Source organism: Sorghum bicolor, chromosome 7 (assembly GCF_000003195.3).
Source record: "Sorghum bicolor cultivar BTx623 chromosome 7, Sorghum_bicolor_NCBIv3, whole genome shotgun sequence".
NCBI classification, from domain to species: domain Eukaryota; kingdom Viridiplantae; phylum Streptophyta; class Magnoliopsida; order Poales; family Poaceae; genus Sorghum; species Sorghum bicolor.
Window position 1 is genome coordinate 460,037 of NC_012876.2, and position 27,402 is coordinate 487,438.

General features: G+C 41.2%; 4 protein-coding genes across 8 annotated transcripts; 1 reads left to right on the top strand and 3 right to left on the bottom strand.

Annotated features, from left to right (window-relative positions):
* LOC110436767 (receptor homology region, transmembrane domain- and RING domain-containing protein 2-like) lies at positions 1,655-6,099 on the bottom strand. Of its 3 annotated transcripts, none has more exons than XM_021464235.1 (5): positions 5,688-6,099; positions 4,966-5,167; positions 4,371-4,595; positions 3,673-4,077; positions 1,655-2,877 (listed from the first exon to the last, which is right to left on the bottom strand). In XM_021464235.1, the coding sequence occupies exons 2-5, from the start codon at positions 5,105-5,107 to the stop codon at positions 2,147-2,149; spliced, it is 1,503 nt and encodes a 500-aa protein (XP_021319910.1). In that variant the 5' UTR covers positions 5,108-5,167; positions 5,688-6,099; the 3' UTR covers positions 1,655-2,146. The 3 variants fall into 3 exon arrangements, with proteins under 3 accessions (XP_021319910.1, XP_021319911.1, XP_021319912.1); XM_021464236.1 differs by having other exon boundaries at positions 1,820-2,877; positions 4,966-5,158; XM_021464237.1 differs by having other exon boundaries at positions 1,820-2,877; positions 4,966-5,468.
* On the top strand, positions 8,915-13,782 carry LOC8064340 (chaperone protein dnaJ A6, chloroplastic). Of its 2 annotated transcripts, none has more exons than XM_002443664.2 (8): positions 8,915-9,076; positions 9,622-9,777; positions 10,638-10,776; positions 10,868-10,925; positions 11,909-11,951; positions 12,121-12,169; positions 12,266-12,346; positions 12,434-13,782. In XM_002443664.2, exons 2-8 carry the CDS (start codon positions 9,650-9,652, stop codon positions 13,280-13,282), a joined length of 1,347 nt encoding a protein of 448 aa, XP_002443709.1. In that variant the 5' UTR covers positions 8,915-9,076; positions 9,622-9,649; the 3' UTR covers positions 13,283-13,782. The 2 variants fall into 2 exon arrangements, with proteins under 2 accessions (XP_002443709.1, XP_021319888.1); XM_021464213.1 differs by having other exon boundaries at positions 8,927-9,195.
* On the bottom strand, positions 15,348-20,587 carry LOC8064341. 2 transcript variants are annotated; one of them, XM_002444824.2, is made up of 8 exons: positions 20,401-20,587; positions 20,084-20,188; positions 18,976-19,116; positions 18,807-18,880; positions 18,219-18,713; positions 17,013-17,477; positions 16,720-16,932; positions 15,348-16,543 (listed from the first exon to the last, which is right to left on the bottom strand). In XM_002444824.2, exons 3-8 carry the CDS (start codon positions 19,061-19,063, stop codon positions 15,677-15,679), a joined length of 2,202 nt encoding a protein of 733 aa, XP_002444869.2. In that variant the 5' UTR covers positions 19,064-19,116; positions 20,084-20,188; positions 20,401-20,587; the 3' UTR covers positions 15,348-15,676. The 2 variants fall into 2 exon arrangements, with proteins under 2 accessions (XP_002444869.2, XP_021319887.1); XM_021464212.1 differs by having other exon boundaries at positions 18,976-19,128; positions 20,401-20,567.
* LOC8068513 lies at positions 23,544-24,774 on the bottom strand. The gene has a single exon (XM_002444825.2). The coding sequence runs from the start codon at positions 24,521-24,523 to the stop codon at positions 23,771-23,773; it is 753 nt and encodes a 250-aa protein (XP_002444870.1). The 5' UTR covers positions 24,524-24,774; the 3' UTR covers positions 23,544-23,770.

Consider the following 27,402-nt stretch of genomic DNA (forward strand, 5'->3'; position numbering starts at 1 on the left):
AATTTTGTAGTCTCAGTTGATCATTGTTGTCCTAGATATGGTTTCTTGTGCTCTCGTGTTGTTTGTCAGTACTTTGCCGGATTATTGCAATAAGTGTTGGTTGGCTTTAGTTACTGGAGCATTGTGCAGCTATTTTCATGATTCATCTCTGCGTCTTCATTCACTGATTTACTATCTAAATATTATGTTGAAGATGTGAATCATTACTTGTCTTGCAATATGTTGCAGTTAGCTATTGGGGGAGTGTGATTACTTCATTGAATCCAGATATCCTGCATATTCGAAAGAAAAGAAATATTAAATTCAGATTGAGACATACACTGTGCACAGTTGACGCCTGTTTCACGTCCATGTCTTAACGACAGTTTGACTTCATGCATCATGTGCCAGTGCTGCTGTATGAGCAGTTGTTTCCAGGTGCTTTCCGAATGCTTGTGTCATTTGTGCTACTGTTTTCCCGTGTTTGAGCGTGTTTTTGCTTGCTCAAGTTTCAGGAGGAAGCTACATATTTGTAAAGGAAAGATGGTATTCAGATAAGTCAATGGTGCCCAAATGTTCCAATGTTAAAAACATGCGTGTGGTGAACTAACCTTTACCCTTGGGAGCAAAGTCACCGATGAATTGCAGTTGGCCAAGTACCATAAGCAGAACCATTATGGAAATGAACAGGAAGTTCTAGGTATACAGTTAATTGCATCTGTGAATTCAACCATCATGCATAATTACCTAGTGAGTTATGGTCCCTGTGCATGAACAATAGTTTCTTGTGCAGTTATGCTTGTCTAATCCAACTTTTTTTTTCATGACATTTTCTCATTTCAATTACAGATGTACTCAGAGAGGATAAGTTTTGTACGGTAACATTACCAATATGATGATGGAGAAGCTTTCAAGTTCACCTGAGGATTCAGGATAATTATGGATAGTGCAGATTCAGGATAGTGCAGAACACTACTTGTGTTCTTTGTCCAACGTGTGCTTATCCGCGTGTCCTTTTTATCTTTTTGTTTTTACTTGTGGGCCATTGTTAGAGGAATTTAGTTCTGATTTTTTTTTTGGTTTTGAGTACTGTAATATTTAAGTTTTTATTTGACAATTTATTGTCCAATTATAGACTAACTAAACTCAAAAAGTTCATCTCACGATTTACACGTAAATTGTGCAATTAGTTTTTATTTTTGTTTATATTTAGTGCTTTATGTATGTGCCATAAGATTTGATGTGACAGAAAATCTTAAAAAGTTTTTTGGTTTTTAGGGTGAACTAAACAAGGCCTCAGTGGCGCGTGGTGTGAACATATTTTGTTAACCTTTTTTACTTTGTGGGCTAATCCTATTCCTATTGAACAATGCACTCCTGATTCCGGGTTCAGTTGCAAAAATGATTACATGCTCGATTCCTGAATTGTACTCAGCTAAAATGATCTCAAGCAACCACTAAAATGAATGAAGCTGAAGAGTGCACCGTATACCAGTTCATTTAACTGATTTCATTTTCAGTATTTCATTCAGGTCATGGGCTCATGGCTGCCATGGCAGTTTAGTCTGTTAGTGCACAAGTGGTACCTAGAAACAGAGGGGTGTATCTATCTGTACTATAGGATATTAAATCCATCATACTTAACGGGAGAACAGGTGCCCTAAATCCATCATACTTAACGGGAGAACAGGTGCCCCAGGCCCAAGGCTTTATTTATTCTATTCAGATTTCAATGCCCATATGAACTAAATCAAAAGAAAAATTACAGGCTCAAAAATCAATAGACAAACAGCATCTAGGGTTCCTACAAAGTTGTATCAGTACACGCTAAACGCTCGTGAAACCAGACAAGGGCATTTGCTTCTTCAAGATAGAGCAACACATCAACTATTGAACAGAAGTAACCTATGACTGCATTACGTGCCTCAAAAGTAGGCAAATCCAAAACTACTCCAAACTCCCTGTACACTCAGCAAGTAAAATTGCTCACATTCTGGGGTTGCCGATTCTCTCTTCTTACAAGCAGTTGTCACACCTTATTTTATCATCATGGTGAATTATGTTCACGAGATCAGATCCACATGTCAATTTGGTACCAGATAAGATTTCTCATTGGAGCTTACTGGAGCCACCATCATTGTTAAAATGGTGAATTTTGCAGCAAGAATCAGCACCCCGGAAGCGACTGAGATGACGTGTCAGAATCAGGACAATGCTGCAGGTAAAGCTGACGGAATGACTGAGTTGATGCAGCAGCTGACAGATTTGTTTCCGAGTCTCCACCGTGCTGCGACTGGTTCTGTTGCGGTGACTGGGGCACCATGGTGAACAGGCTCGGGCCTGACAACGTGCAGTGCCTCAGGTAAGGAATCCGCTGCCCTGAAGATCCAAGGTAGTAACTCGGAGATCCATGGGACATGTGTGATGAGCCTATGTAACGACTGGGAGATCCATAGGCCGAACGGGAGATGTGTTGTGAGGTATTCCTGATGTCGATTGGTGGGGACAAGTGGCCACCGCACAAAGAGTGAGCAGATGCAAGGTGCGAAGTGCGAGACCATGAGGATGACATATTTGCAAGGGTGCAGAAAGGAGATGAGTTTGCATAAAACCTAGGGTTAGGGGTGCGAGGGATACTGGAACCCGAAATGGAGTAATTGCGGGATATGGACTGTGATGAAGGATGCCGGCTGATTGGCCTGGGGGGAGATGCTGCTACTGTAGACCGGAAGGAAGCCAAAGCAGTTGATTCTGGTAAGGGAATGGCAGATGATGAAAGCAAAGGGGTAGACTCTGATACAGGAAGGTTTGATGTTCCAGCATTTGCGTCCCGCTTGCATACAGGGCAGAATGTTCTCCAGGAGGTGAGCCATAGGTCCACACAAGCTGCATGGAACTCTGCAAAGTGCAAAGTGAAACAACCAAGCCTCAGGTCACGAGTTAAGGAGAGATTTATAATTTATAATTATATAGAAGAGGGATCCATGAGAATGCAGTTAACAAGTATACCCGGTGATGTTTTAAATGCATGCACCACTAGTTACACAGTGGAATCAAATTTGCAAGTAAAATTCAATATGTGCATCATCATTAGATCAGAAAGCAAAATAAAGTTGTTGAACGAATGTGAAATGTTGTATGATAATGTACACCAAGCTGAAATCTCTGGCAAAAAAAAAATACAGAAGTACTGTGATTATTTTTTTCGCCCTCTACCATGACATTCTCTTACTACCATTCTTGTAGTGCTATTCTGCATTTGTGTCTAATACCTACTTCCGCTTGTCACAAATATTACTTGCTTGGCACTTTTGGGCAAGCAATATGACACTTTTGGACAAGCAATATATTGTTAACTTGACTTGAAAAGAAACAGTTATACATTGTGAAAGTAGTTTCCATGATGAATCTAGTAGCTCCAAGCTAAAGATGGCTCAGGACAAACCTATATGAGTCATATTTTTTGTGATGAAATGTATTAAGAATAGTAAACAAAGCATAGACAGTAGTGCCAGCGAAAAAAAAAGTTTGGAATAAACCTAGATTAACTTACATTGTGATCAAAGCAAATAGTAAAGAGTAGTAAACAATGCATAGACAGTAATGGCTAGTGAGCCAGATTCAGCTCACATATAAAATGAATAGACCACAAACTCCCAAAACATCAGTTAAATAGATGTGAGAGAAACATACTGTGTCGACATGGTAGCACTCTTAGCTTTTCTCCAACACTGTAGTCTTCTAAGCAAATGGCGCATGTTGCTGATGTACAGTTGTCTTCTTGCACTTTTGTGAAAATAAGGCTTGGCATTGCTTTAACTAATTGACTGCTCATTCCGTGGAACTCCCGAACTTGGGGAAGTCGAGCTCTGTCCCGTCTTATCTGGTGTCTCCTCACAAAGAAACAAGCAGCTAGGATAGCAGACATAGCAAGCAGTGATATGAATGAAATTGCCATGATTGACCAAGCTGAGTTCTCATATGTTGGTATTATCCACAACTCTGCATCAGTTTGGCTTGAATATTTCTTCAATTCCTCGCCTGATGCCTTAGAGACGAACACTGCATAAATGTGGACTCCAGACGAGCTTCCAGCCACTGCAGTAATCCTTGCTTAATTAATATTGCAAATCTATGAGGATACCAAGTAGTGTAAATGGTAAAAGTTTGACCATTAAGTTATCTCTACCTTTTAGTTTTGATGAAACAAATCTAGTAGTTTGGATCTGTTTTACAAAATCACTTTTCCTCTTCTCAACAGTTTAATGACTTACAGCATTATGGACAAGAAATACTCAAACACTAGTATAGAGCAACACCCCTTTATGTGCACTGGTAAAGGATTACATGTAACTGACGCTATGGTAAAAAGATTAAGTCTGGATCATTACTTGAAACAAGGATGCCGTTGTCTTCATTATCATACACTACAGCAGCCTTGAATCCAGCATTCTGTGCATTTCTAACTTTGTCATCGAATTGGCAACCACCTCTTATAACCAATGCAAATGGTGAGGCAGAGCCTTCAATCGCTTTTGTTCTCAATGGACTGCATGCATCCATAGGTTCCACAGCATAAAGGACACCATTTACACCTGAACCTTTCACTGCTGGAGCTGCAGGAAGAGCAAAAAAGGTCAATAATCCTTGCATTAACCAGATAGATAGATTGGTTCAGGCACCGATGTAAAATTGCACACTATGGATCATAAAGATAGAATGATGCTACTATACCATGTAACTAACTAAGAATGCGCTGGAGTGTGTTTTTTGATGTACGGGTTTCTTATATTGTTCTTTGTCTTCTTAATATAATGATACGCAACTTGCTTGTGTGTTTGATGTACGGGTTTCTTATACTGTTCTTCGTCTTCTTGAGAAAAAAACAGCTAACTAGCTTTGCTTGTGTTGCCATTAGAATACCAGATTGCTATTGACATGTATAGAGATACATGGACATATAGTGTAACAATGTGTAGCACTCACTAAAAGTTGCCTCAACATCATCGAACGACAGGGTAGTGTTGTTCGCCATGAGTACAACATTGGAAGCTCCCAGCTGAGCCATGAGGCAAATCATCAGAAAGAAACAAAGGGGCAATGATGTCCTTCCCCTTGGACATGCCATCTTGACAGAACTCTCCTCCTTGAGTACCACCAGGTTGAAAGCACCAATCACCTAAAACAACTGCAATCAGACACTACTAACATCAATAAAATTGAAATTAGAAGCAGGAGAGGCGTAGCTTCACAGTAACACGAACAGTCTGCACAGTTGTATCACAACCCAGATAGTATAGTATGTGGTGGAGAGACCTAGAATAACAAAATCACAGGTCAAAGTGATCCATTTCTTTACACAACCTGCCTGCTTTCGAAAAGCGGGAGGGATTTCTTTTCCACAGTCATGAGAAAAGAGCACATGATGGTCCATCTAAAATTTGCCCGGAATCCAGAGTCGTCTCCAGGGGTACGAAAAGTGCATTGGCCTGGTTAAAAGATGGCAATTTGAGCACGAAATCACCCCCAAAGGAAGGGGAAACAAAAGCCTCTGAAAGCGGCATCAGTCCCGCCCCAAATTCCGCAGAGGAATCCCACATCAAATCGGGTGAGGACGGCGTCTCCCGAAAATTGTTACAGAGCAGTAAAATCCAAATCTTTGCAGATCGAGTCAGAACAAACGCACGGAGGAGGAGAAAAGGCCGCACCTTGACGGGAATGATTTGGTCTTCCCGGCAGCAGCGTCAGCAGCAGCGGCAGGGGAGTGACGCGAGGAAGAAGACGAGTCGGCGCAGGAGAGAGGCAGGGGACTAGAACGAGGAGGAATTAGCGGGTGGTGGAGGCGGATCGAGTGGGGATGGAGACGTCGGCTGCCATGAGAAATCTGCAGAGGATTTGGAGGGGCGAAGGGAGGAGGACCTTATGGAATTCCGCCCGCATAAACCAGAATTCGGTTTGGAATGGAAGGAAACAATCAGAATTGAATGAATGAATGAATGAATCTCTGATTTAATCTTTCCTTCTCACGGATATACTAATACAATAATACTACTAGTATATAGTATGGCATTTATTTATGTAGATGATTCCTGAATTGATAGGAGGATGGTGGGAAAAAAAAAAATCAGCATCCGTTGCTTTGTCATCCGTCTCTATCCCTGCCGCGGTCCCAGGGTCGGAGGTTACGCTAACACGCGGCGCCACCATTTGCCACTAGCCATAACCTTCCAGAAAAAAATAATAATATGCATTGCTTTATTATTCTTAATTAATAATAATATATACTAATATAAGAGCAGAAAAGAAAAGAACTTCTAAAACAAATGCATCAATCATCAATTGATTTCTTGTTGGGAAGGAAGAAAATGTTGCTCACTCACACCGTCACACGTACGTCCATCCCCTCATTTATTACTCGGTGCACGACGTCATGATATCATGTCGACCATCCTCATCTGTTTCTCCCGAGGCACATCCACAGTTTTTGCCATGTATGCTTTAGTTCGATGAAATAATTATAGAAGTTGTAGTTATATATTATTTCAATTAATTATAGAAAAGTATAGATTTAAAATTATAATAAAAAATTATATTAAAGTATATTATATTATATATTTAATGTGTAGATATGCTCATGTGGAGTCTAACAAAATTAGATTTTATATTTTATGATTTTTCTATAATTTACTATGATTTTTTAAACATTTAGCCAAAATAAATAAAAAAACTTTTATAGCAAAAACTTTATACTATTGTGTAGATATATTTATGTGGAGTCTAATTAGATTTTCTATTTTATAATTTCTCAAAGATTCAATCGAAATAATTTAAAAAAAAAAGACAAAACCATCATCATTGTAGCAAACCACTATTCACTATAGCAATAACGCCTTTAAAACTACTCTAGAAAAGTAAATGTACAGTTTAAAAAGTTAAAAGAGATGATCTACTCGATTTTAAAGTTTGGAGAAAAAAAATAGACTTCCTTGAAAGTTGGTGAGCGAGATGGCAACAACCTGCCGCTAGTGTATATTTCATATGGCCCAGTAGAGCTGGTTTGGCCCATGTCAATTAGCGCATGTTTGGCCCATGTCCATTCACGAGCCTGGGACCTAGGAGAAGTTCTCATGTTGAGTACTATTGGCAGCCAGTTTGCATTTTTGCCCCCTTTTCCATGTCTTTTTTTTATTTTTTTCCACATTAAACTGCAAACCACAAAAATCAAGCTAAATCAAACTAACCGAGTTGAAGTGTTAGTTTTCGTTTTGGCTTTGGTTTTTATATTCGAGAGAAGTTTGGTCCTCGTCCCTGGCTTTCATTTCTTGTCCCAACCGAACAGAGAAACCATGAAAAATGAAGTAACATATAATGGATCCACTGAGCAAATATCATGCAACAAACAACCCACTTTATTTCGTAAAAAACGAAGTTCATTTAGGGATGTTCTAGGAAGCTAATAGTTAGCTGCTATCGTAGATAACTACCCTTAATAATAAAAATACTATTAACTAGTTCTTACTAACTATAAGGTAATGTTTCTATCTATGATTTGTGAGGATGGTCCTATTCCGTGATTTACTATAAGGGATGTTCTAGAAAGCTAATAGATTGGAATGGTCCTATCTATGATTTGTGAGGATGAGATGACTTCATTTTCTCTTTGATTGATGAGGGTTGAGATGAATCCTTGACGTAGAGATGTCAAAGTGGGGTCAGCTACCACATGTGGAGCCTATTTGTTAGTTTTTTTTCTTTTTATTTGTCCTCTTCGTATCTCTTCTCTTTCATTCCCAGCTGACCAACACTAGACACCGCAGTAGCTTCGTTGGCGAGCATAGCCGCCTTCGCCCCGTGCCTCCTCTAACAACAATCCTGACCACAGACCATTCCTTGTCTCCTCTATTAGAGCAACACCATTGTTGCCAAAAATGAACCATAAGATGATTGAGTCGAACCATATACACCAGGAGCATCGAACCATAACTGTCACAAAAGAAATCGAACTCTGCAGAAAGTTAGAAACATTGAATCGACGCAATTGATTAATTGAATAATACTATTTCATGTGCATGGTTGAATAAAAATACTATTAACTATTTCATGGCCGCCCATGCATGTGAGAGAGGAATGAAATTGTATATATGGGTCTTACAGGCGATGTTGATACTGGAGTAGTCGAACTTTTCTTGTGTTCATTTTTCATCTTTGACAACGTTCGACATTACACTAGAGGTGCCCTTAGCAAGCCTAGTTGCATGCCTCTTGCGCAGCGAGCCTGGCCACCCGTGCGCACCGGTGGAGCAAGGCCGCAGGCACGACGAGGCTGGTCTGCCCACACGCGCTAGCACCCTCTCTCTTCTCCCTTCTCTATGCACTTAGCCATGGTGGCTCCTCCGTGCTTGCTCCACTGCTTGCGGTGGCTCCCTCGCCTCTGCGGCCCTCTTCTTTCTCAACTCCGATAACAAGTTAGCCTTCTTCCTCACACTTTCTCTCGTGGCGAATACAAGAAGATATACTAGAAAAAAGAGAAAATATAGAAAGTGGCATGGAAATCAAGTGCCACATGTTTTGGGACTTATTTTACGAACTGCGAAGCACGATGTTTGAAGTACTAAATATCCAAAATTCTTGATTTGCATGCCGTCTTATTCGTTTAGCTGATAAATCATGTCAGAAAGTACTGTTGACTGATTTATTGTGAGAGAAAAACACTACTGAATGGCTGGCAAATTCAGCTAATAAGCTCAAGCCAACAATGATCATCCATCGTCATCTCACTCATCTGTATTATTGTTGAAATAGTTTGAGAAATGAAATAGGTTTTGCCGTATGTATGCACATAATTAAACGGGCAATCCTTTGAATAAAAAAAAGGAAAAAAAAGAGAAGAGAGATCGAGAGAAAGAGACGGGTATTCCAGAAGTGCCCTCGACCTACAGAGGTCGAACCGGTTCACCACTCACCACCCCCGTCTTCTCCTCTTATCTCCTCCTTCCCTTCCCCCACCTGCACCTGCACAGCACAGCCTCTCCGCCGCCGTCCGCCTCCGCACCATCGACACGCCCGACCCCGAGCGCGTCGCTGTCCGCTGGTCGCGGTACGTCCACCCTTCCTCATCTTCTTTTCCCTTTCTTTCCTGGCGGCGTTCGACTGGGCGAGCCCAGTTCGGCGGTGCCCCTTCCACACACGCCTCCGCCGGAGACGAGTGCCCACCAGGTATGCCCGCCTCCTCTCTTCCCCTCGTGCTGTGCGAAACGGAGCGCCCCAAAACCCTAAACTGACGGCCTCCCCGCCGCTGCCGCCGCCGCCGGCCGGCCCCACCTCCCCCTCCCTCTCCCCTCCCCTGCGCACCACCGAAGGCACCGCGGGATCTGGCGCCGGTTCAGGTGGGATGGAGGCGCTCTGCTGCCCACAGCCCTCCCACGGCACCTGCGCTCTGGCGTGCTAATTTCGGTTTAGTTTTTGGGCTTTCCAATGAGACCTCGTTTGTTTCTCGGTCCTGAATTGCAACTAATGTTTCTTGATTGGTAGCAGGGGCTAGTTAGTTTGTTATGCAACAGTGACTGATGTAATTGACACTTGTATTCCTGGAATACCTAATGTAGCACAAAGCTGTTAACTTTGCCCTCTGTTATATTTCAGCTGGTACACGCAAGTAATAAAACATTATATGGCGCTAGTACAGTTTAACGGTGCCTTGGTTCCTCAACTCGGTGAAAAACCTCGGCTGCTATCCTCGTCACCTGCAGTTGCAAGGGCTACCTATGCTGATGCAAGATTCCTGACACCAAAAACTGGGTAAGTCTGTGCACAGATTGAATATTGTTTGGTATAGGTAGAATGTAGTTAACTTTAGTTGTTCCATTCCATGTTAGACATGTAGTCTGTTTCATATGTTGTTTCCGCTGCAGTTTGTTTCTAGCTTCCACAGCAATTACCAGTTCTTGTCATCTAGTCAATTTTTCACATAGACTCAAATTAGACTAAGCAACCTTATTGGCTATGTAGCGCGTACTTAATACTCCCTTCATTTCAAATTGTAAGTCATTCCAAGAATCTTGAAGAGTCAAAGCATCTCAAGTTTGACCACAATTTTAGAAAGAAATACTAAGATTTGTAACATAAAATGGGTATACTATGAAAATATAATTAAGGAAGAATCTAATGATACTTAGTTGGCATCATAATTGTTATTATCTTATATGACACAAAAATTGTTATTATCTTATCATATAAATTTGGTCAAACTTAAGATGCTTTGACTCTCCAAGATTCTTGGAATGACTTATAATTTGGGATGAAGGGAGTACTATGTGGTGTGTACTTATACTATGGAAAAAGATCACAAAATCACTGTGACCTCCGCTGTATCTTTGTCCTTGCTACATTGATAAATATTGTTTATATAAACCACCACTTTATTTTTTGTCAACAATGAACAAAGAGATTGAGCTGGCTAAAATTGTAAGATATAATGTAACATATGCCCTAATGACCTAATAAGGTCGAGGGACTTGAGCAAGTTGCATTTCTATGTTTTTCTCAAAAATACTGTAACTTGTAAGTCGTAACAACAAAATATTCACATATTAAAAAAAATTCTACCATGTACATAAATTTCTTAGCAAACTAAGTTTGTTTTTGCTGTCTCTGTGCAGTTCAAGAGGTAGAGGTAAACACCTGCTATCACCTAGTTATAGTTTGCATTCACAGACCTCTTCTGAACAACTAAACCATGTACCATCGTCAAGATTTCGCCAGAAAAGGGGTTCACGTTTTGTTGTCAGAGCTGAAGCTGTGAGCTATTTTCTTTTGTCTTTCTGCTTTGCTTATGTTATTGCTTCAAAATGACTTCCATTCTTATTTGGATTTAATTCTCATATGACAGGATTTTTATAGTGTACTTGGTGTCTCAAGAAATGCTAGTAAATCTGAAATCAAGAGCGGTTGGTATCTTCTGTTAATGTTTTTCACTTGATTGTTATGTGTTAGAGGAATTTATTACCTAGTTTTTATTTGGTCGTGCATGTCACATAATATGCCATGCAAACCCTTGCAATTTTCACTTTGTCAGAACCCATATTTATTCAAAGTCCATCTTTCATTCTTCCACTTCAATGCTGCTTCAATAATATAGTGCCCTTTTAAAAAACAAAACCAATGCTAATTTAGGATTATGATGATATCACTTGTAAACTACTTTCTCCAGTCATAATTATACCATGCTTTTGACAAGATCCGGTCAAACTTTTGAAACTATGACTGCCAATGACTCCTAAAATATTAGCTTGAAAACATAAAGATGGCATGTGTAGATTTGTCTTCAAAGGTACTCTCATGTAAATTAAGTAAGTGTATTCTCTGGTGTAATCTAGGCTTAATGGAACTTTAAGGTTATTTTCTTTGCACACAGAAGTATAATGCAGTTCTGCAAAAGCTTGTATTTGTTAAGGTACAGTTGCATGGTTGGCCCCACTTTGAGACCTTACTATTAGTGTTCCCTCTGTTTTCATTTTGCACCATTGCCCCTGGTTTGTAAACAAAATAGGGGCACTGGTGCAAACATTTTGGAAACAGTAGTGGTTTTGGTGCAAAATGACAAAAGGAGGGCAGAGTCATAATTAGACCTCATAGTTGGGGTAACTATGAAAATGCACTGAATTGTTACTATTTCATCTAATTTAAGATCTGATATCCTTTGTGTCACTTTATTGCATCTGATTAGATGGTGTTGTTAGCTGTTTATTGCTTATTTTTATGAAAATATAAACTATGAGTGTTTGATCTATGAGCTGAAACTAAGAAGTTTTGTAGCTTGAAAGCATCTTGGTCAATATTACCTGATACTGACTAGAGAAGATTAGAGATACATAGCATGCTATTATTTTGTTTATTTTCTGTGTTGGTGCTGAATCCTTTTGTTTTTCAGCCTATCGGAAGCTTGCGAGGAGCTATCATCCGGATGTAAACAAGTAAGTTGGTTATTTGCAATAGAGAATCACTTTTCAGCTACTATCATCATTTTGTTGCTTTTCGGCTGCTTATAGCCAACTGTACATTCTTATTATATTTGTTTTGTACATTAGACATCTTTCATATTTATCAGCATTGCTGAAAGTACCTATTTATGATTTATTTTAGAGATCCGGGTGCAGAACAAAAGTTCAAGGATATCAGCAATGCTTATGAGGTTGAGCCCACTGTTCATACTCAACTCCAAATTCCATATTTGGTAGTACGATTACATGTTTCTTTATGCTTACATATAGCAAGGATGCCTTTGTAGGTTTTATCTGATGATGAGAAGCGATCAATCTATGATAAGTATGGAGAAGCAGGTCTTAAGGGTGCTGGCATGGGCACAGGAGTAAGTTTTCCTATATGGTTTCTATATCAGAAGTTTGGTCAGCAGGATCATTGAATTGTTCTAATCGTATCAATTTGTTTCCTACAGGATTACTCAAACCCGTTCGATCTCTTTGAGTCCCTGTTTGAAGGGTTCGGTGGAATGGGCGGAATGGGTGGTGGCCGTGCTGCTCGGAACAGACCAATGCAAGGTGATGATGAGAGTTACAATCTGGTACTCAATTTCAAGGAAGCAGTGTTTGGTGTAGAGAAAGAGATTGAGATAACCAGATTGGAAGGCTGTAACACCTGCGATGGAAGTGGTGCCAAGCCAGGTACAAAGGCAACAACATGTAAAACCTGTGGAGGTCAGGGCCAGGTAGTCTCCTCCACAAGAACACCACTTGGAATATTCCAGCAAGTCTCCACCTGCAATACTTGTGGTGGCACTGGTGAATTCTCCACTCCTTGCAACACCTGTGGGGGTGATGGCCGAGTGCGAAGGACAAAGAGGATCAGTCTGAAGGTTCCTGCCGGAGTGGATTCTGGAAGCAGGCTGAGGGTCCGGTCTGAGGGTAATGCTGGCCGGAGAGGAGGCCCTCCTGGGGACCTTTATGTCTTTATTGATGTTCTCTCTGATCCTGTTCTTAAGCGAGATGGGACCAACATTCTCTACACATGCAAGGTTTCTTACATTGATGCAATCCTTGGGACAACCGTCAAAGTCCCCACTGTTGATGGAATGGTTGACCTTAAGATACCCTCAGGGACTCAGCCAGGCACAACTCTGGTGATGTCCAAGAAAGGTGTTCCGCTTCTTGGAAAGTCAAATGCTCGCGGAGACCAGCTGGTGCGTGTCCAGGTTGAGATTCCGAAACGTCTGAGCAGTGACGAGAAGAAGCTAATTGAGGAGCTTGCAAATCTGAACAAGGCTCAAACAGCCAATAGCAGGAGATGATTATTGCACAAGGCTTTGTAGGACACACCGTGCTTGTGCGATAGGCAATTTTGATGCAAACTGCAGTGATGAAAAGAGTTGGTAGTGGTAAACAAACACTTCTACGAACTACATACGGCAAGGGGTACACTGGAGCAAAATGTGTCATGCTATATCTGTAACCTCGTTTCTAAGCTATTGAAAGTCAAGTTAGTGAACTGGACGTTTTGCAATAGCTTAACATATGGGCTAGGCGACTTTATTAGCCATTTTTTATTATACGGCTTTTCTATTCTTGAAAGCCTTAGGCAAAATCAGGCTTAGACTTCACATTTCTTGCAGAAATGCTGCACCATTCATGGAATCTGTAAGCTGGAAATGTAACTGTAGTTTTATGGTTTGTGATGCATTGGGGGGTTTATTGGTTTGCTCTTAAACTACGTTATGGAAACAATACACTTTGCCCTAGGCAGTTGCTGATGTGAAGCTGCCTCTGCGCAGAGCTGTTACATTTTGCTCTAGACAGCTGATTTTTTTTTACGATGAAAGAAGAATTATATTATATAATAGCTGAGTACATCAAACATGTTATAGGCATTTTGGATTACAATATAGTACTCACGTTGTGTAAAGCACAACTCAAAACCTAACCTATTAGATGCTTTGCAGTATAGATGACCGTATAGGCAAAAACTCGTCAAATGGCCTGAGAACAAAGAATGATGGCCAATATTCCAGTAGGCAGAATTGATGAACTTCTTTCTGGTGTCGTCCTTCTTCTTTCTGCCATCAAAGAGTGAGGATGACTAATCTGAAAATTATTCTCCCTAGTCCTTCATTGTGGCTAGATCTAACCACAATAAAATGGAGAAGAGACTGGAGAAAATTATTTCATGGCGGCGACATTATCTCCGCCTTGATGCCGCCGTCCGGAAACAAAAGTCTCCATGTTGTCATATCGATGAAGATGTTGACGCCGAAGTTATCGTCCTTATCTTCAACGGAGCCGCCATGGAGAAGCTTATTCCACCTCTCTCCACCGTCGTCGTCGGAGAGGAGAAGATAAAACTCTAATACCAAAAAATTTGGCATGGAGAGACACTAACCCTAGACTCGATCTATTAAAGAAAAACTTATTAGAAACAGTAGATCCCTGCTCCCTTCAACCTCCGGCGAGATACCGGAGGGGAAGAGAGAGGGACCAGCGGTGGTGGACGACGGGAGCTGCGGCGGCGGCGCTAGGGTATCGTGTTCTATGGTTGTGTTTGCTCTAGGCAGCTGTTGATATGAAGCTGTTTGTTCTATATGTGCGACTAATTGTTGGGATCTCGAATGTAATTTGTTCTTGTTTGGTGTTTTTAATAAAATGGTTGAACATGCGCATATTTATGTGCTCACCAGCATAAACCCAATCTCGGCCCTTGGCCTACTTGCCTCACAAAAGTGCTAGACTTTAGAAGAAAGTACTGGAAGCAACCATGGTCCGAGTGCAGTGGGGTAGTAATGTTCAGTCTGTACACCACTATTTAGAGTACATGTGCGAATTGAGCTTTAGCTAATCAGATTTGGTCAGCTAAAACTTCTTTAAAGGCATCGAGCTCATATCTTTTTAGAATTTAATTGTACTGTTTTTTAGTAGGAAACAATCTCATTATCTACCCATAAACGGGTCTAGACAGTGCTACTTTTTAGAAGTAGAATACACACACAATGAAAATTAATGCATTTTTTGCCCGTACAACAAATTAACAATATGGCTTATGATTATTTTATATAACATGTGTGAGTATTGTTTGCCCTATGTTAGCGATGATGCTGTGTCTTGATTTAATCTGTCTGAATTCGTCAAGTACAGTTAAGGATATATACGGGAAGATTTTGTGCATAAGAATATATTCTTATTTTCCTAAGAACAATGCTTTCTAGCAAAATATTACATTACATAGCAAAATAAGCCACCCTATATCATCACACCCACATACTAAACCATCAAGCATTAACGGATCTGATTTCCAGGCAACGCCCATAAGATCCTGCCACAAGACAACAAGGGAAGATAGAGCAAGCAAGAAATCAGACACCAGAGTCCAGGTTTACTAATCTCTTCTCTCTCTTTTTTTCTTTCTTAATAATGTCATTAAAACGAACACATCATAGTCTCTTCTTGACTTTCCACAAAAGATACCACCACCACCATCAGAATGCTGCCTGCAAAACTAGCTTTTCACCCAACGAAACTAGAACCTAATTGTTCATCTTTTTTTTCACCCTTTTTTAATGACATATAGAAGCTAGGAACCGCCAACCAAGACAGGCATTCTACCAAAAGAAAGGAAAATAGAAGCCTTGGGCACCAAAGATTAACCCAGAAGGGCAAAAAATTGTGAAGCCAAAAACAAAAGCTCCTGCTGGCCACTAGACGTCACAACTGTCAACCCGGACCGGCATCGAGCCGATTGTCACCACACCAACTGTGTTAGTCTTACGGTCAGCCTCCACTGCCTTGGAACCGACTTTGAGGGATCCAAGTTTGGCAGTGACCCTCTGCTCCTCGCCACCCTCTGGAACTGTGCTCACAGAGCTGCTGACTCCATTTAGCCGCTTCTCCACACCAACTGTGCTAGTTTTATGGTCAGCCTCCACTGCCTTGGAACTGATCTTGAGAGAACCAAGTTTGGCGGTGACCCTCTGCTCCTCGCCACCCTCTGGAACTGCTCTCACAGAGCCGCTAACTCCATTTAGCCGCTTTTCAGGTGCTCTCAGTGAGCCCTGGGCAGCAGCACTGCTGTCTGCATGCTGCTTTGGATTTTCAACCTTCTTCCAGTACTGCTGTTTCCCCTCTGCACCTGCCTTCAAGCTTGAAGCTGGTGGATGGTTGGTTACATTTTTGGCTGCATCGTCATGGCTCTGATTGTGATTGCCACTGCAATGACTTTCCTGTACTCCATTCTCTTTCTCAGCCTCACTGGCCTGCTTTTCAGAGACGCACGGTTCCTGAGGTTTGATCACCTTAGCATCATGCTGCTTCTCGGCCACATTTTGAACCTCCGATGTTTTGTCTACCAGCACGCTGCTGGATTTTGTCTGCTGAGTGTCAGAAGCATCTTTTGTACGCTGTGAGACAGGTACAAAATCTGGAGCATTGTAACTCAGCTTGCACCTTCTGTGCGGCTTCTTTCGCGCCTCGTCTGTCTCATACCTCATAAAATCATCAAACAGGCAGAACCTCGCTTTGATGCCTTTGAAGATCTCGATCATAGATATTCCAGGGAGGTATGGTATCTGCAAATGAGACATTGCGACAGATCATGACATGAGGCCTCAACATTCATATGAGAGCAAAGTTATTATGGCAGCTGACTACGGAAATGCTCAAGAGAAATAAACTACTTACTGAAATCAAACAATTTAACAAAACTGAAACAAATTCAATACAAAACAGGACATGCCACACTTACTTCCTGTGTATCTCTGCTATGTGTCACAGGCTTGTTTTCATTATTCTGCAGTGTGATGTGCTGCAAAGAACAATTTTGTATATCTTTAACGATGTGCCATCTCACAGGAAAGCATCCGGTCCATTTATCCTGACACCAGAAGTCCATGTCCTTGTGAAAATCAACAGGACCAACCATCTCAGCCATGCCACAAAAGTGCCCACTACCATTTACCTGATAAACATAATAAAAAATTCAATAGTTGAACTTCGAGCACGATAAATTTTATGAATGTTCAATAAATCAATACTCACAGAGAAGAACAAGAAAACTGGACATTTAGTAGAATGCCTCCTTGATATCCTGTCAGCATCCCTGAATGCACTATCTAGCTTGCTGTTTCCATTGGAGGAACTTGACCATACACCATACTTTATTGATTTGTGCACATCTGCCTCACCAATTGACTTGATAACAAAGAACTTTGCATACGTATAGTCGATTCGGAGATCATCTCGGTTGTACTGGTCAGTTCTTATAATGATTGTCCCATCCGGATTACCAACAGGGAGCCTTGATGTGTAGGATTTCACAATTATGGCAGAGCTCTGATTGCTTGGTTTCTCAGAATCAACTAAGCTATGCACTTTTTGGCCAGTACCATTTAGATGACCACTTGACTTTGAAGATGGCTGGAATTTCTCGGCGGCAGCCCACTTCTGAAGATCAGATCCAGCAGCACATCCAAGGCAATTGTTTCCAGACAAATGTGCTGATACCTGCCATAAACACGAACAAGTCAGTTGGGGACAGATAACACACAGCTTACTACAAGTAAAACATGCTATATTGAAAACAAGCAATAAAAAATCAGTACAATATTTCTATAACATGCATCAGCTCGCCACTATAGAAGCAAACTACAGTTTGCTAAAGAACCCCCTTGAACTAAATTAAGACCCACAGTACAGCATAGAAATAGGAAAACCTCTCACAAGGTCAACTTAACTCAAGCCCCTCACATAATCATGTCCTGATGTCCAAAACATTCATAATAGATGGAATGTGTTTATAATTTCAGAGTTCATTTAGCTAAAAGTAATTACAAAAACAAAAAGGTAATGCCCCATATAAGTTACTGAAAGTTAACTGCTGAACGACTTCAAAAAGTTAGGTTCCTTGCGAAAGGCATTTTAATGAACTACCAGTACCCCGCCCGAAGAAATCCTGGAAAAGACTTCAGCATGAAGATGAGGCACCCAGTAGTGTGATACATTGAGTGAATGAAGTTACCTAATAAATATTCCACTAAAAAGTTAACTTTGATTACAATGGTGTGAACATGTTCATGAGGGACGAGATTATCATGTGGAGGCACAATATAGGCTCTACCCGAAAAGGCGAATCTTACAGTGGTTCAGGAAAGTTAACAATTCCTTCTATAGATAAGAACTAATCACAAATAAACTGTAACTTGACAAAAGAAAGGTCAATCAGTAATAATTTATACATTTGCCTACCTGAGAAACATGAGGGAGTTTAGCAGGCACCATGCATCTATCCGGCAACTCTTGCTTCTGTGGAACCGAATTGTGCAGTTGAACCTTTGGTGGTTTTGCATGGTCCTGGAACTGCTTTGAAGGTACAATAGTAGACTGTACAGGTGGATGCATAACAATGTCCCTTTTTGTGGTGACCGGAGCAATTAAAGGAAATGCTGCATTTGCAGATGTTGCAGCATAACCTGGTATGCCAGGAAGAAATGCAACATTGGAGGAGTGAATAGGTGTGGTTGCGCTTCCCGGGACACTATCTTGCGCATAAGGAAGAACAGCTGGAATGTAATAGGATGTCGGGGCTATTTGGCATGTGGAGTTAGCAGGGTCAGCAACATACTCCTGAGGCATAAATGAGCCATCAGGCACGAAAGAAGGATCAGAAGGGTAAGGACTGTAGGTAGGGTGCATAGATCCATTGTCTGGGGCTGCGTAGTATACGCATTGCATGCCTTCAGCCTGCAAACCACCCAAGAGGAACGAACATGTTAAAACACATGGCTGTAAAGGGCACCAATTAAGTATCAAGTTTTTTATATTGTATATACTAACCGGATAGTAAACATCTTGGCCATCATATCCTAAAGAGCTCGGGTGGTTATACCATTCCATCGGTGATCCAACTTCTGCATTTGACAAATTGATTACCATCAAATGAAATACTGAAAGGAGGCAAGCACCAAGGACAGGCATAATACAAAGATAGGACATTTCCTTTTACCTGCATAACCATATTGGTAGGGATTTGCAGTAGCAGGAACAAAAACATTTTGTCCATACATTACTTCAGGAGTCATTCCCATCTCCATGCAATTCACACTTTTGAACAAGCACCTTGCTCTACTCCAATGTTCCGAATGAGCTGGAATTAAAACTGATAGGGCTGTTATTGGCAATTCAAATATGCCATTTCATGCGAAAATAGATAAATACAAATGAAGGTCTGATCACTTAAAACGTAGCATGGTGTGCTGCTGCATCACATCATTGTTCATAACCATTTTGCATCAATGCTCAACGAGCAATGGGAAGAGGCACACATACAATGAATAGCATACTGGTATAGAAATATGCAGCACAACAGAATATGTAAAACATTTGTAGTTGGTTATATATGGAAGTCACTGGAAACAGACATCATCAACAAGTTTGCTGTAGATAAAATAATATATCAACCAGCCAAATGTCTGGATTTCTACCGAAGATTGATATTTCCATAAAAAACTTTCATGGTCAACTAAAAAAAACTTATTCTTACATTATCACATGTATGATACATCTAAGTTTGGAAGGATACTAGTAGAGGTTGAACCTTTGGCTGTTCGCAACTTTAGGGTGGACCTAAGGGACGGTGGCCGAATCATCTCTCAACGCAGATTTCCACTAGCATACAAAACTTCGTGGAAGTAACGACGAAATGCTCCCACATATCTTAGTACTCTAAAAACTTCGACCACTTGTTGGTTCTGAATGATTCACAGGGTTCAGATTTCGAACAGTTTAACTAGTAGCAATTTCAGAACAGCAGCAAGCATACATGGGACAAGAGTCTGAATCTTGGAGGGTAGCAAGTAGCTTATATGTATCCATGCATTCATTCATTAAAAAAAAAGAAAGACAACAGGCATGTTTACTTGATTGCAAGAATATCAGGGCTAGAGTCTCCGTGTAGAAATAAGAAAGGGTTTCTAATACATGCCTTTTTACATAAACTAGACATATACTTGTCAGTGTACCCCTTTCTTTTGATTTCATTCGAGATAGCTCGGAACTAATCCCAACCTAGAGCATAGCAATAGCATAGACAGATACAGAAGAAGCTGGGTTACCTTGCTGCCCTGGATGGAGTAGCCTCCGATCCTTTGCTTCGCTGATGATATAGAAATGAAGGCCCGAATCCGATCCTTTGCTTCGCTGGTGATACAGAGGAAGACCTGACAGAAAAGGAGAAAGGAGAGGGTCAGGTAAGGAGGATCTGAGCTGCCGTCGGGGAAAACAAACAAAGCAGCGGCAAGGTGGCGTAGATCCGGCCATGATGAGATTCAAATCGCATCCGCCGGATTGACTGGCGCGGGACCGACCAAAATGGATGGCGGATCCGGCCGGAAATGGATCCGGTGCGGTGCGGTGCGTGTAGACTACTCACCCGAGACGGAACGGACGGAAGGAGGGAGGGAGGGAGGTCGCCGGCGGGGAACGATTCCTGGGACCGAGGAGGTGGAGAGGACGACGAGATCCTGGAGGCGAGGCGAGGGCGAGGAGGGGGAAGGGGAAGCGCGTGGGTTGTGGTTGACGGATGGAGTAACCCTAGCGCCAGTGAGGTCGGTTCCAAAAGATCGGTCGGGCCGGGCTGCGGCGGTGCGAGATGGACTTGGGCCGCGGCCTCGTTTAGTTCCATTTTTTTTTTTGCAAAATCGACACTGTAGCACTTTCGTTTGTATTTGACAAAAATTATCTAATCATGGACTAACTAGGCTCAAAAGATTCGTCTCGTCAATTTCGACCAAACTGTGCAATTAGTTTTTATTTTTATCTATATTTAATACCTTTTCTATTATTATTAATATATCAATCAAAAAAAATGAAACGTATGTCCTTTTCCAGTTTTCCCTGCCGGTTACGGTGAAAAGCTACGAATTTTTTTTTAGGAATGATGAGGGAGCACTAGCGTGTGGGGCATCCTATGTTAAGCGCATATTGTAATGGCACACGTACCAGCTTGTTCGCTCGAGCTTATCAGCCAAATCAGTTAGTTATTTGGCAGTGTTTTTTTCTCACAACAAATCAACCAATAGTACATTCTGTCATGTCTTATCAGTCAAACGAATAAGGCTGCTCATCATGTCTATGCAATTGGGCCTTGTTTAGATGAAAAAAGTTTTTGGCTTTTGACACTGTAGTATTTTCGTTTTTATTTGACAAACATTATCTAATTATAGAGTAACTAGACTTAGAGGATTCGTCTCGTGATTTACAGATAAACTGTGCAATTAGTTATTCTTTTTATCTATATTTAATACTTCATGCATATGACGTAAGATTCGATGTGATGGCGAATCTTCAAAAGTTTTGGGTTTTTTTGCCTTGGTAGTGTTTGTTGGCCGCAACCAAATCAAGCAACCACTGAACCACAACTAGTGACGTGGGCTGGACCCACCTGGCAGTGCCCGAGTAGTTTACTTGCTTCTATGAGAGAAACCAAAAGGTCTGTTGCACTACTAAGGGCCTTTTTGCTAGGAATTCAAGTGCTCTGGCTTCAATTGACAGTTTTATTGTAGCACCACTATTTACATACTGTTTATGGAAACTATTTTTCTCTCTCCTTTCTCTCCCTCTCACAGAGCTAGCGAAGCTAGTTTTTTTGGCTTCAAATGCTCACAGTGTCTCAACAGTCAACAGTATGGGAGTGGGTTCCTTACCAAAGGGGGCCTAACAGTGTTTCCCTCTCCACGAACGAAGCCAGCTCAAAATACACACTCTATTGAATATAAAAGGAGTACTTTTCTAAAGGAAATGTATGGAAAATTTGAAATAGGTATTAACATTTTTTATTTTACCCTGGTATGGTACACGTGCACCACGAAAAGCTAACGTGGCTTCACTCATGTTTCTCTCATAAAATTTTAACATAAGTATCAGCATAAGCTAAATTTCAACAAAACAACAGGTAACGTGGGGAGGGAGGAGTTATGCTTTTAGATGGGCAGGTCATTTATTTAGTCCCCTAAACGGACTAGTCTAGTTAAGAAATTAAGAGTATTACCACTTAAAATGAGTTGCACTACTATGATGAATTAGGTTTAAAAAATCTATAAGTTTACATGTTTGTGTAATACTCTTATTAGGGTAGAGAAATCGACCTATGCTTGTACCCTAATATATTAAAAAACAAATAGATTTAGGGTTTTAGGTACACATTGCCATCTCTAGGTGTGGCACTAGGTGACGAGATATTGACATATTCCCTTCGTCTTAAAATAAACATATATCTCGTACTTTAAGGAGTCAAACAATCTCAAGTTGACTAGAATTGTGGAAAAACACTATTAACAATTGTATCTCTAAAAGCTCGTTCAGATCCATTAGCTGATAACAGTTATAGCTAGCTAATAGATTGTAACTATTATTAGCTACTTTGGTTCAACCAGTGAAATAGTTGTTTGTTGAGTATTTAGCTAACAATTAGCTAGACTTGTTTGGATCAAAAGAACTAATTATTAGCAACTAACTAATCTCTCCTTGAACAAGGCCTAAATAAGATTAGATGAAAATATATGTTGTGATTAACCTGCTTATTTAATATTACAAATGTTAGTATTCTTTTCATAAAGATTTGGTCAAACTGAAATTTATTTGACTCCTTGAAATGTGATGTGCGTCTCTCCAGCCAAAAATCAAATGGTTTTGCTGCAAACTATAGAGAGCCTTTTCAGTAATGGGCCACATGAATCTCAACATGGACCACATTTCACAGTAGAATTCAAATCCTTAAAATTTGGATTTAGAGCGATCGGTGTGGAAGGTTATCCAAAAAAATCTACCGGGTCAGGCTGCAGAGCAAAGCTGATGAGGCCAGAGGCCCAACATTGATTGGAATCATCAGTGATGTCACGTGTGGGCTTCAACTCGAGATGGACCCCACCTGGCAGTGGTGAAGTAGGAGTATTTGCTTGCTTCTAGTTATACGGCTCTTTTTTTTATTATTGAAAAAGAGTTCTATTTCTTTTGACCCGACGGATTTTGAGTAAAAAAAAACTCTGAAATTTATGTCTAATAATGAGGGAGGCATTGACGTGGTGGGACTTTGGCAGACCTTATATATGATGGATTTCATTATTTTTGTTGGCTTCACTCCATACCTTGGAGGGTCTAAAGAGGTCTATTTGGGGGTGTGTCGTGTGAATGACAGGTTTTTGAAGAAACCACAAACTGTCAGCATTGTGTGACCGGGGATGCGAGGAAATTTGAGACGTGTCACTTACGAGTTACGATCGAGAGAGTGTATTAATTTTATTCTGTGGTAGGTAGAGGTCAGGCCTTGTTCAGTTCCTAAAATTTTTTCCGTCATATCGAATCTTTAGACGCATACATGAAGAATTAAATATAGATAAAAAACAAAATCTAATTGAATAGATTGCTTATAATTTATGAGACGAATTTTTTAAGCCAAAAAAATCATGAACAAGACCTCATTAGGTAGTTGCAATACACATGTCACATTGTGGAGGAGCCGCCGGGCGGGAAGAGAACAAGCGAAAACAGCAGAGCAAAAAATCATGAAGATGTGGATACAATAATGTACGTAATATACAATAAATTAAATCTTGAAATCAAACTGAATGTATATTCAGTACAGCTTACAGAGTGGTGATCGTGATGGACAACCAATCAGTTTGAGTGTGTGTATGATGATTCCCTCTCTTTTTTCTTCCTCTCTCTCTCTCTATATATATATATATCCAAATAGGAGGAGTATTATATCCAGTAGTACAATAAAAGAAATAATAAGAAATTAATTAAGACGAGTTGGCGGCGCCGTTGGCAACGACGACGACGGGGTATCCGATGCCGTGGCGCCTAGTGGGAAACGCGACGAAGAGGAGGCTACAGAGCACGCCAACACCGAGCGGCAGGACGTCGATGAGCTCCTTGGTCTCCCTGCGGGGCGTGGGGCCACACAGGCACGCGACGACGTCCCTGTCCCTGGCGGCGACGACCCCGAAGACGGCGGCGGACAGCGCGGCGTGCACGAAGTCGATGAAGGCGAGCCTGTACCTGCAGCTAGCCGTCGTCGTCGGCAGCGGCGGCGCGTCGGGCGGGTAGTCGATGAGCCAGAGCCCGGTCCGCGTGGCGACGCCGTAGTAGACGTGGCCGTCGTGCGGGGATTTCAGGGAGTCGGTGAAGCACGCCAGCGCGCTGGCGAGCGCGAGGACGGCGAGGAGGCAGCGGGTGAGGAGCGACGTCGTCGCGTCGCAGGCGCCGTGGTTGGTGAAGGTCGGGGCCAGGAGGTTGAAGGCCAGGAGAGTGCCGGTGGGGAGCAGGTTCGCGAGGTTCGCTGTGGAGGCGAGCGCCTGGGACAGCGCCGACGACGTTTGAGGAGGAGGTGGCGGGGGTGCCTCGCCGGCGGCGGCGGCGGCGGCGGCTTGGTCTTGTTGCTGCTGTTGTTCGTCTTGGAGGATGATCGGTTGCTGCTGCTGACCGTGACCTGCTGGCGCCGCGGCGGCAGATGGCCTCTGCCGGACCGAGGCGGAGGAGGAAGAAGATGCCATATCAGGAGGCAGGCAGGGCAGGGGGAGCAGCAGGAACACGACGACGTGGATGATGCACGCAACGCAACGCGTAGCAGCTTGCTTTGCTTGCTTCTTCTATTTGTAAGGAACGAATTTGATTCATGGATGGATGAGCAAATTAATAAAGAGAGAGGTTGTGGAATGCGTCAAGGAAAGGAATACGCCTACGCGTGTGGCGGGAGAGATTGCTGTGCTGCTTCCTGCATTCCGTGTGTGTGTGTGTACGAGATGGGTTATATATATGTCGGTGCCTCTCGTACGCATGATGCTTCTTGAGATATAATAATACAGTGCAAACTTGTTTCAAAAAAAAAAAAAAAATACTCCATGATGCTCCTTCAACTGCTCCATGTGCCATATATATATATAACAGCTTCAATAATTCATTCGTTCGTTCAAAACCTAGCAGAGGCTCCGATCCAGAGCAAGCCATAGGTTACTGAAGCCGCTGAGACCTGGCTGAAAGTGACCCTATCTATATCACACACAAACCGTCAAAAAACTTAAGAATAAAGGACGTGGCGAGCGTGAGGTTACAATGTAGAACAACAGGGGATCAATTTGTGGCTCCTCCGATCCGCCACCGTACCCATCGACACTGTAGTACAAAAAAGTTGTCGAGCTCAAAGCGACGTATAACTTACTAAAATTGTTCAAGGTCCCAAAAACATGTTTTCATATCTTATATTTTGAAATTCATTTTTTTTCTCATTTTTTTTTTCAATTGACATAAGACGGAGAAACACACTACACAAAAGTTGCTGTGGTATATTAGATCTTAAGACTTTGTAGTCATTTTTTTTTAAAATCATTTAGGAGATAATATTCAATTCAAGATTTGTAGAAGTTACTCCGTGATGTAGTGGTATGGGATGATTGCGCGAGGTAAGATTGAGTTCAAATCTTAGGAACCTCATGGCGCATGTGGTTGTGATGCTTCCCTAGTGGGCTTCTCTTGGGATTAGTTTTTTTTGTTTCCATCTGATTTTTAATTTTCCCAAATCATTTTTAGAGACAAACCATACTACCAACCGCCTCTATAAAATCGAGATCTGACCACCTATAAAAAGCAAATTTTTGGATAAGCAACAATTTTAACCTTGTTCAATTTGGCATGATTTCAAACGGTTCTATCTCCTACGAATCTCATACATTGTACTTCCTGTATTCCAAATTATAAGGCATTTTAACTTTTTGGAGAGTCAATGATCCAAAGCATCTCAAGTTTGATCAAAATTTATATAAAGAACTACAAAGATTTATTATTTCAAATAGGTATGTACTATGAAAATATAATTAATAAAAAATTTAATGATACTTATTTAGTAACATAAATGTTATTATTTTATCATGTAAATTTGATCAAAATTAAGATGCTTTTACTTTCAAGAAACTTAGAATGATTAAAAATTTAGAATTGAGGGAGTAGCAGTTATCTTTTTTTCTCTACCCCTTCCCAAAATGAACCGGAAACTAGTGAAGCCGAAGAACTAACTTCATCCACCGGGCCTGCTGCCCCTTTCCTCCATATATCTCTCCCGCATGGCCCGCTGGACCAAATCTGAACGCCCTTGTAGAACTTCTGAACTTGTTAACTCTTTCTTGGCAACCATGTTTATAGAATTAGGATATTACTGCTTTAAAGAAAGATTTTCTAACTAGATATCTTCACAGAATCTGATTTGAGAACGATCCCTTAATTTAAATTACTAGCCTTCTGAACTAGTCCTTTATTGGCATTAAACTCTTCAAAAATGTGAATCCCAGTTTTCTTACAAAATTAGGTTAATGCCTTATTTTTAAATATTTATTTCGAGGAAGCTCCCCCCATAATCCCTCATCATACACCCATGGCCGACTACTGGTAGCACTTCGGAACATCGCTAGTGCTTTTGTTCTCCTTCGGTAAAGAGGCAACTGAATGTAGCGGTGGTTTGCTACCGTTTTGGCTTGTTATTTTTATCACCTACAGTTTATTGTCTATAAGAATGTCATCCCTCTCATATCTAAAATTTATGATTTGGGTATATTTAGTCTTAGTTAAATTGTGGTCTTATTTATGTACTTATGGTGATGGTATTATTTTATATTGTTATTTATGGCTAGCCCTCAAACCTAAATTCGAAGTTGGAGTATCATTGTGATATATTAATTTTATTGCAACATGCCAAGTGCATTGTGTCGATGGATTTATGGGACTGGAGCAAAAACATCCTTGCAGACTTGGAGAAGCGAATTAAAAGGGCAAGGAGAACTCTTGAGGACAGAAAGGAGATCGAAGCACCAAGTTTTTTCATTAGTATGCATCTGAAAGGAAAAGAATTAATAGAATAAAAAAATTTAGTGAAGGAGGATGGTACTGTGGTGGAGGAGATGGCTGGGCTGAAACTGTTGATCACTAACTTCTATAAATCTCTATTTCAATCCCATGCAGGTGATCGCTTTGACGAGCTGTTAAACCAGGTGCAACAGAAAGTGTCTTCTGAAATGAATGATATGCTAATGGAAGAATATATTGAGGAGGAAATCAAACAAGCTCTAGATAACATGGGGGGTCTGAAGGCACCAGGGGTGGATGATATGCCTGCTCTTTTTTATAAGCAATACTGGAATATTGTTGGAGAGGATGTGGTAAGGGAAGTAAAGGCCTTTCTAACTGGGGGCACAATGCCAAAGGGCTGGAACGAAACTACAGTTATCCTGATTCCAAAGTTGTAGAATCCTGAAAGATTAAAAGACCTTCGACCAATCAGTTTATGCAATGTTGTATACAAAATTGCATCCAAAGTCTTATCAAATAGGTTGAAAGTCATCTTGCCAGAGGTTATTTCTTTGAACCAAAGTGCTTTTGTTCCTGG

Bases quoted from the DNA above. Each gene is read 5' to 3' on its own strand.
- LOC110436767 (XM_021464235.1), bottom strand. From the start codon at position 5,107: ATGGCATGTCCAAGGGGAAGGACATCATTGCCCCTTTGTTTCTTTCTG. The intron at 4,078-4,370 runs GTAATGATCCAG...GGATTACTGCAG, and splicing joins CAACGGCATCCTTGTTTCAA to TGGCTGGAAGCTCGTCTGGA. The intron at 2,878-3,672 runs GTATGTTTCTCT...TGCACTTTGCAG, and splicing joins AGTGCTACCATGTCGACACA to AGTTCCATGCAGCTTGTGTG.
- LOC8064340 (XM_002443664.2), top strand. From the start codon at position 9,650: ATGGCGCTAGTACAGTTTAACGGTGCCTTGGTTCCTCAACTCGGTGAA. The intron at 10,777-10,867 runs GTGAGCTATTTT...CTCATATGACAG, and splicing joins TTGTTGTCAGAGCTGAAGCT to GATTTTTATAGTGTACTTGG. The intron at 11,952-12,120 runs GTAAGTTGGTTA...GATTTATTTTAG, and splicing joins TATCATCCGGATGTAAACAA to AGATCCGGGTGCAGAACAAA.
- LOC8068513 (XM_002444825.2), bottom strand. From the start codon at position 24,523: ATGGCATCTTCTTCCTCCTCCGCCTCGGTCCGGCAGAGGCCATCTGCC.
- LOC8064341 (XM_002444824.2), bottom strand. From the start codon at position 19,063: ATGGAGATGGGAATGACTCCTGAAGTAATGTATGGACAAAATGTTTTT. The intron at 18,714-18,806 runs GTTAGTATATAC...GGTGGTTTGCAG, and splicing joins GCCAAGATGTTTACTATCCG to GCTGAAGGCATGCAATGCGT. The intron at 16,544-16,719 runs GTAAGTGTGGCA...TCTCATTTGCAG, and splicing joins ATAGCAGAGATACACAGGAA to ATACCATACCTCCCTGGAAT.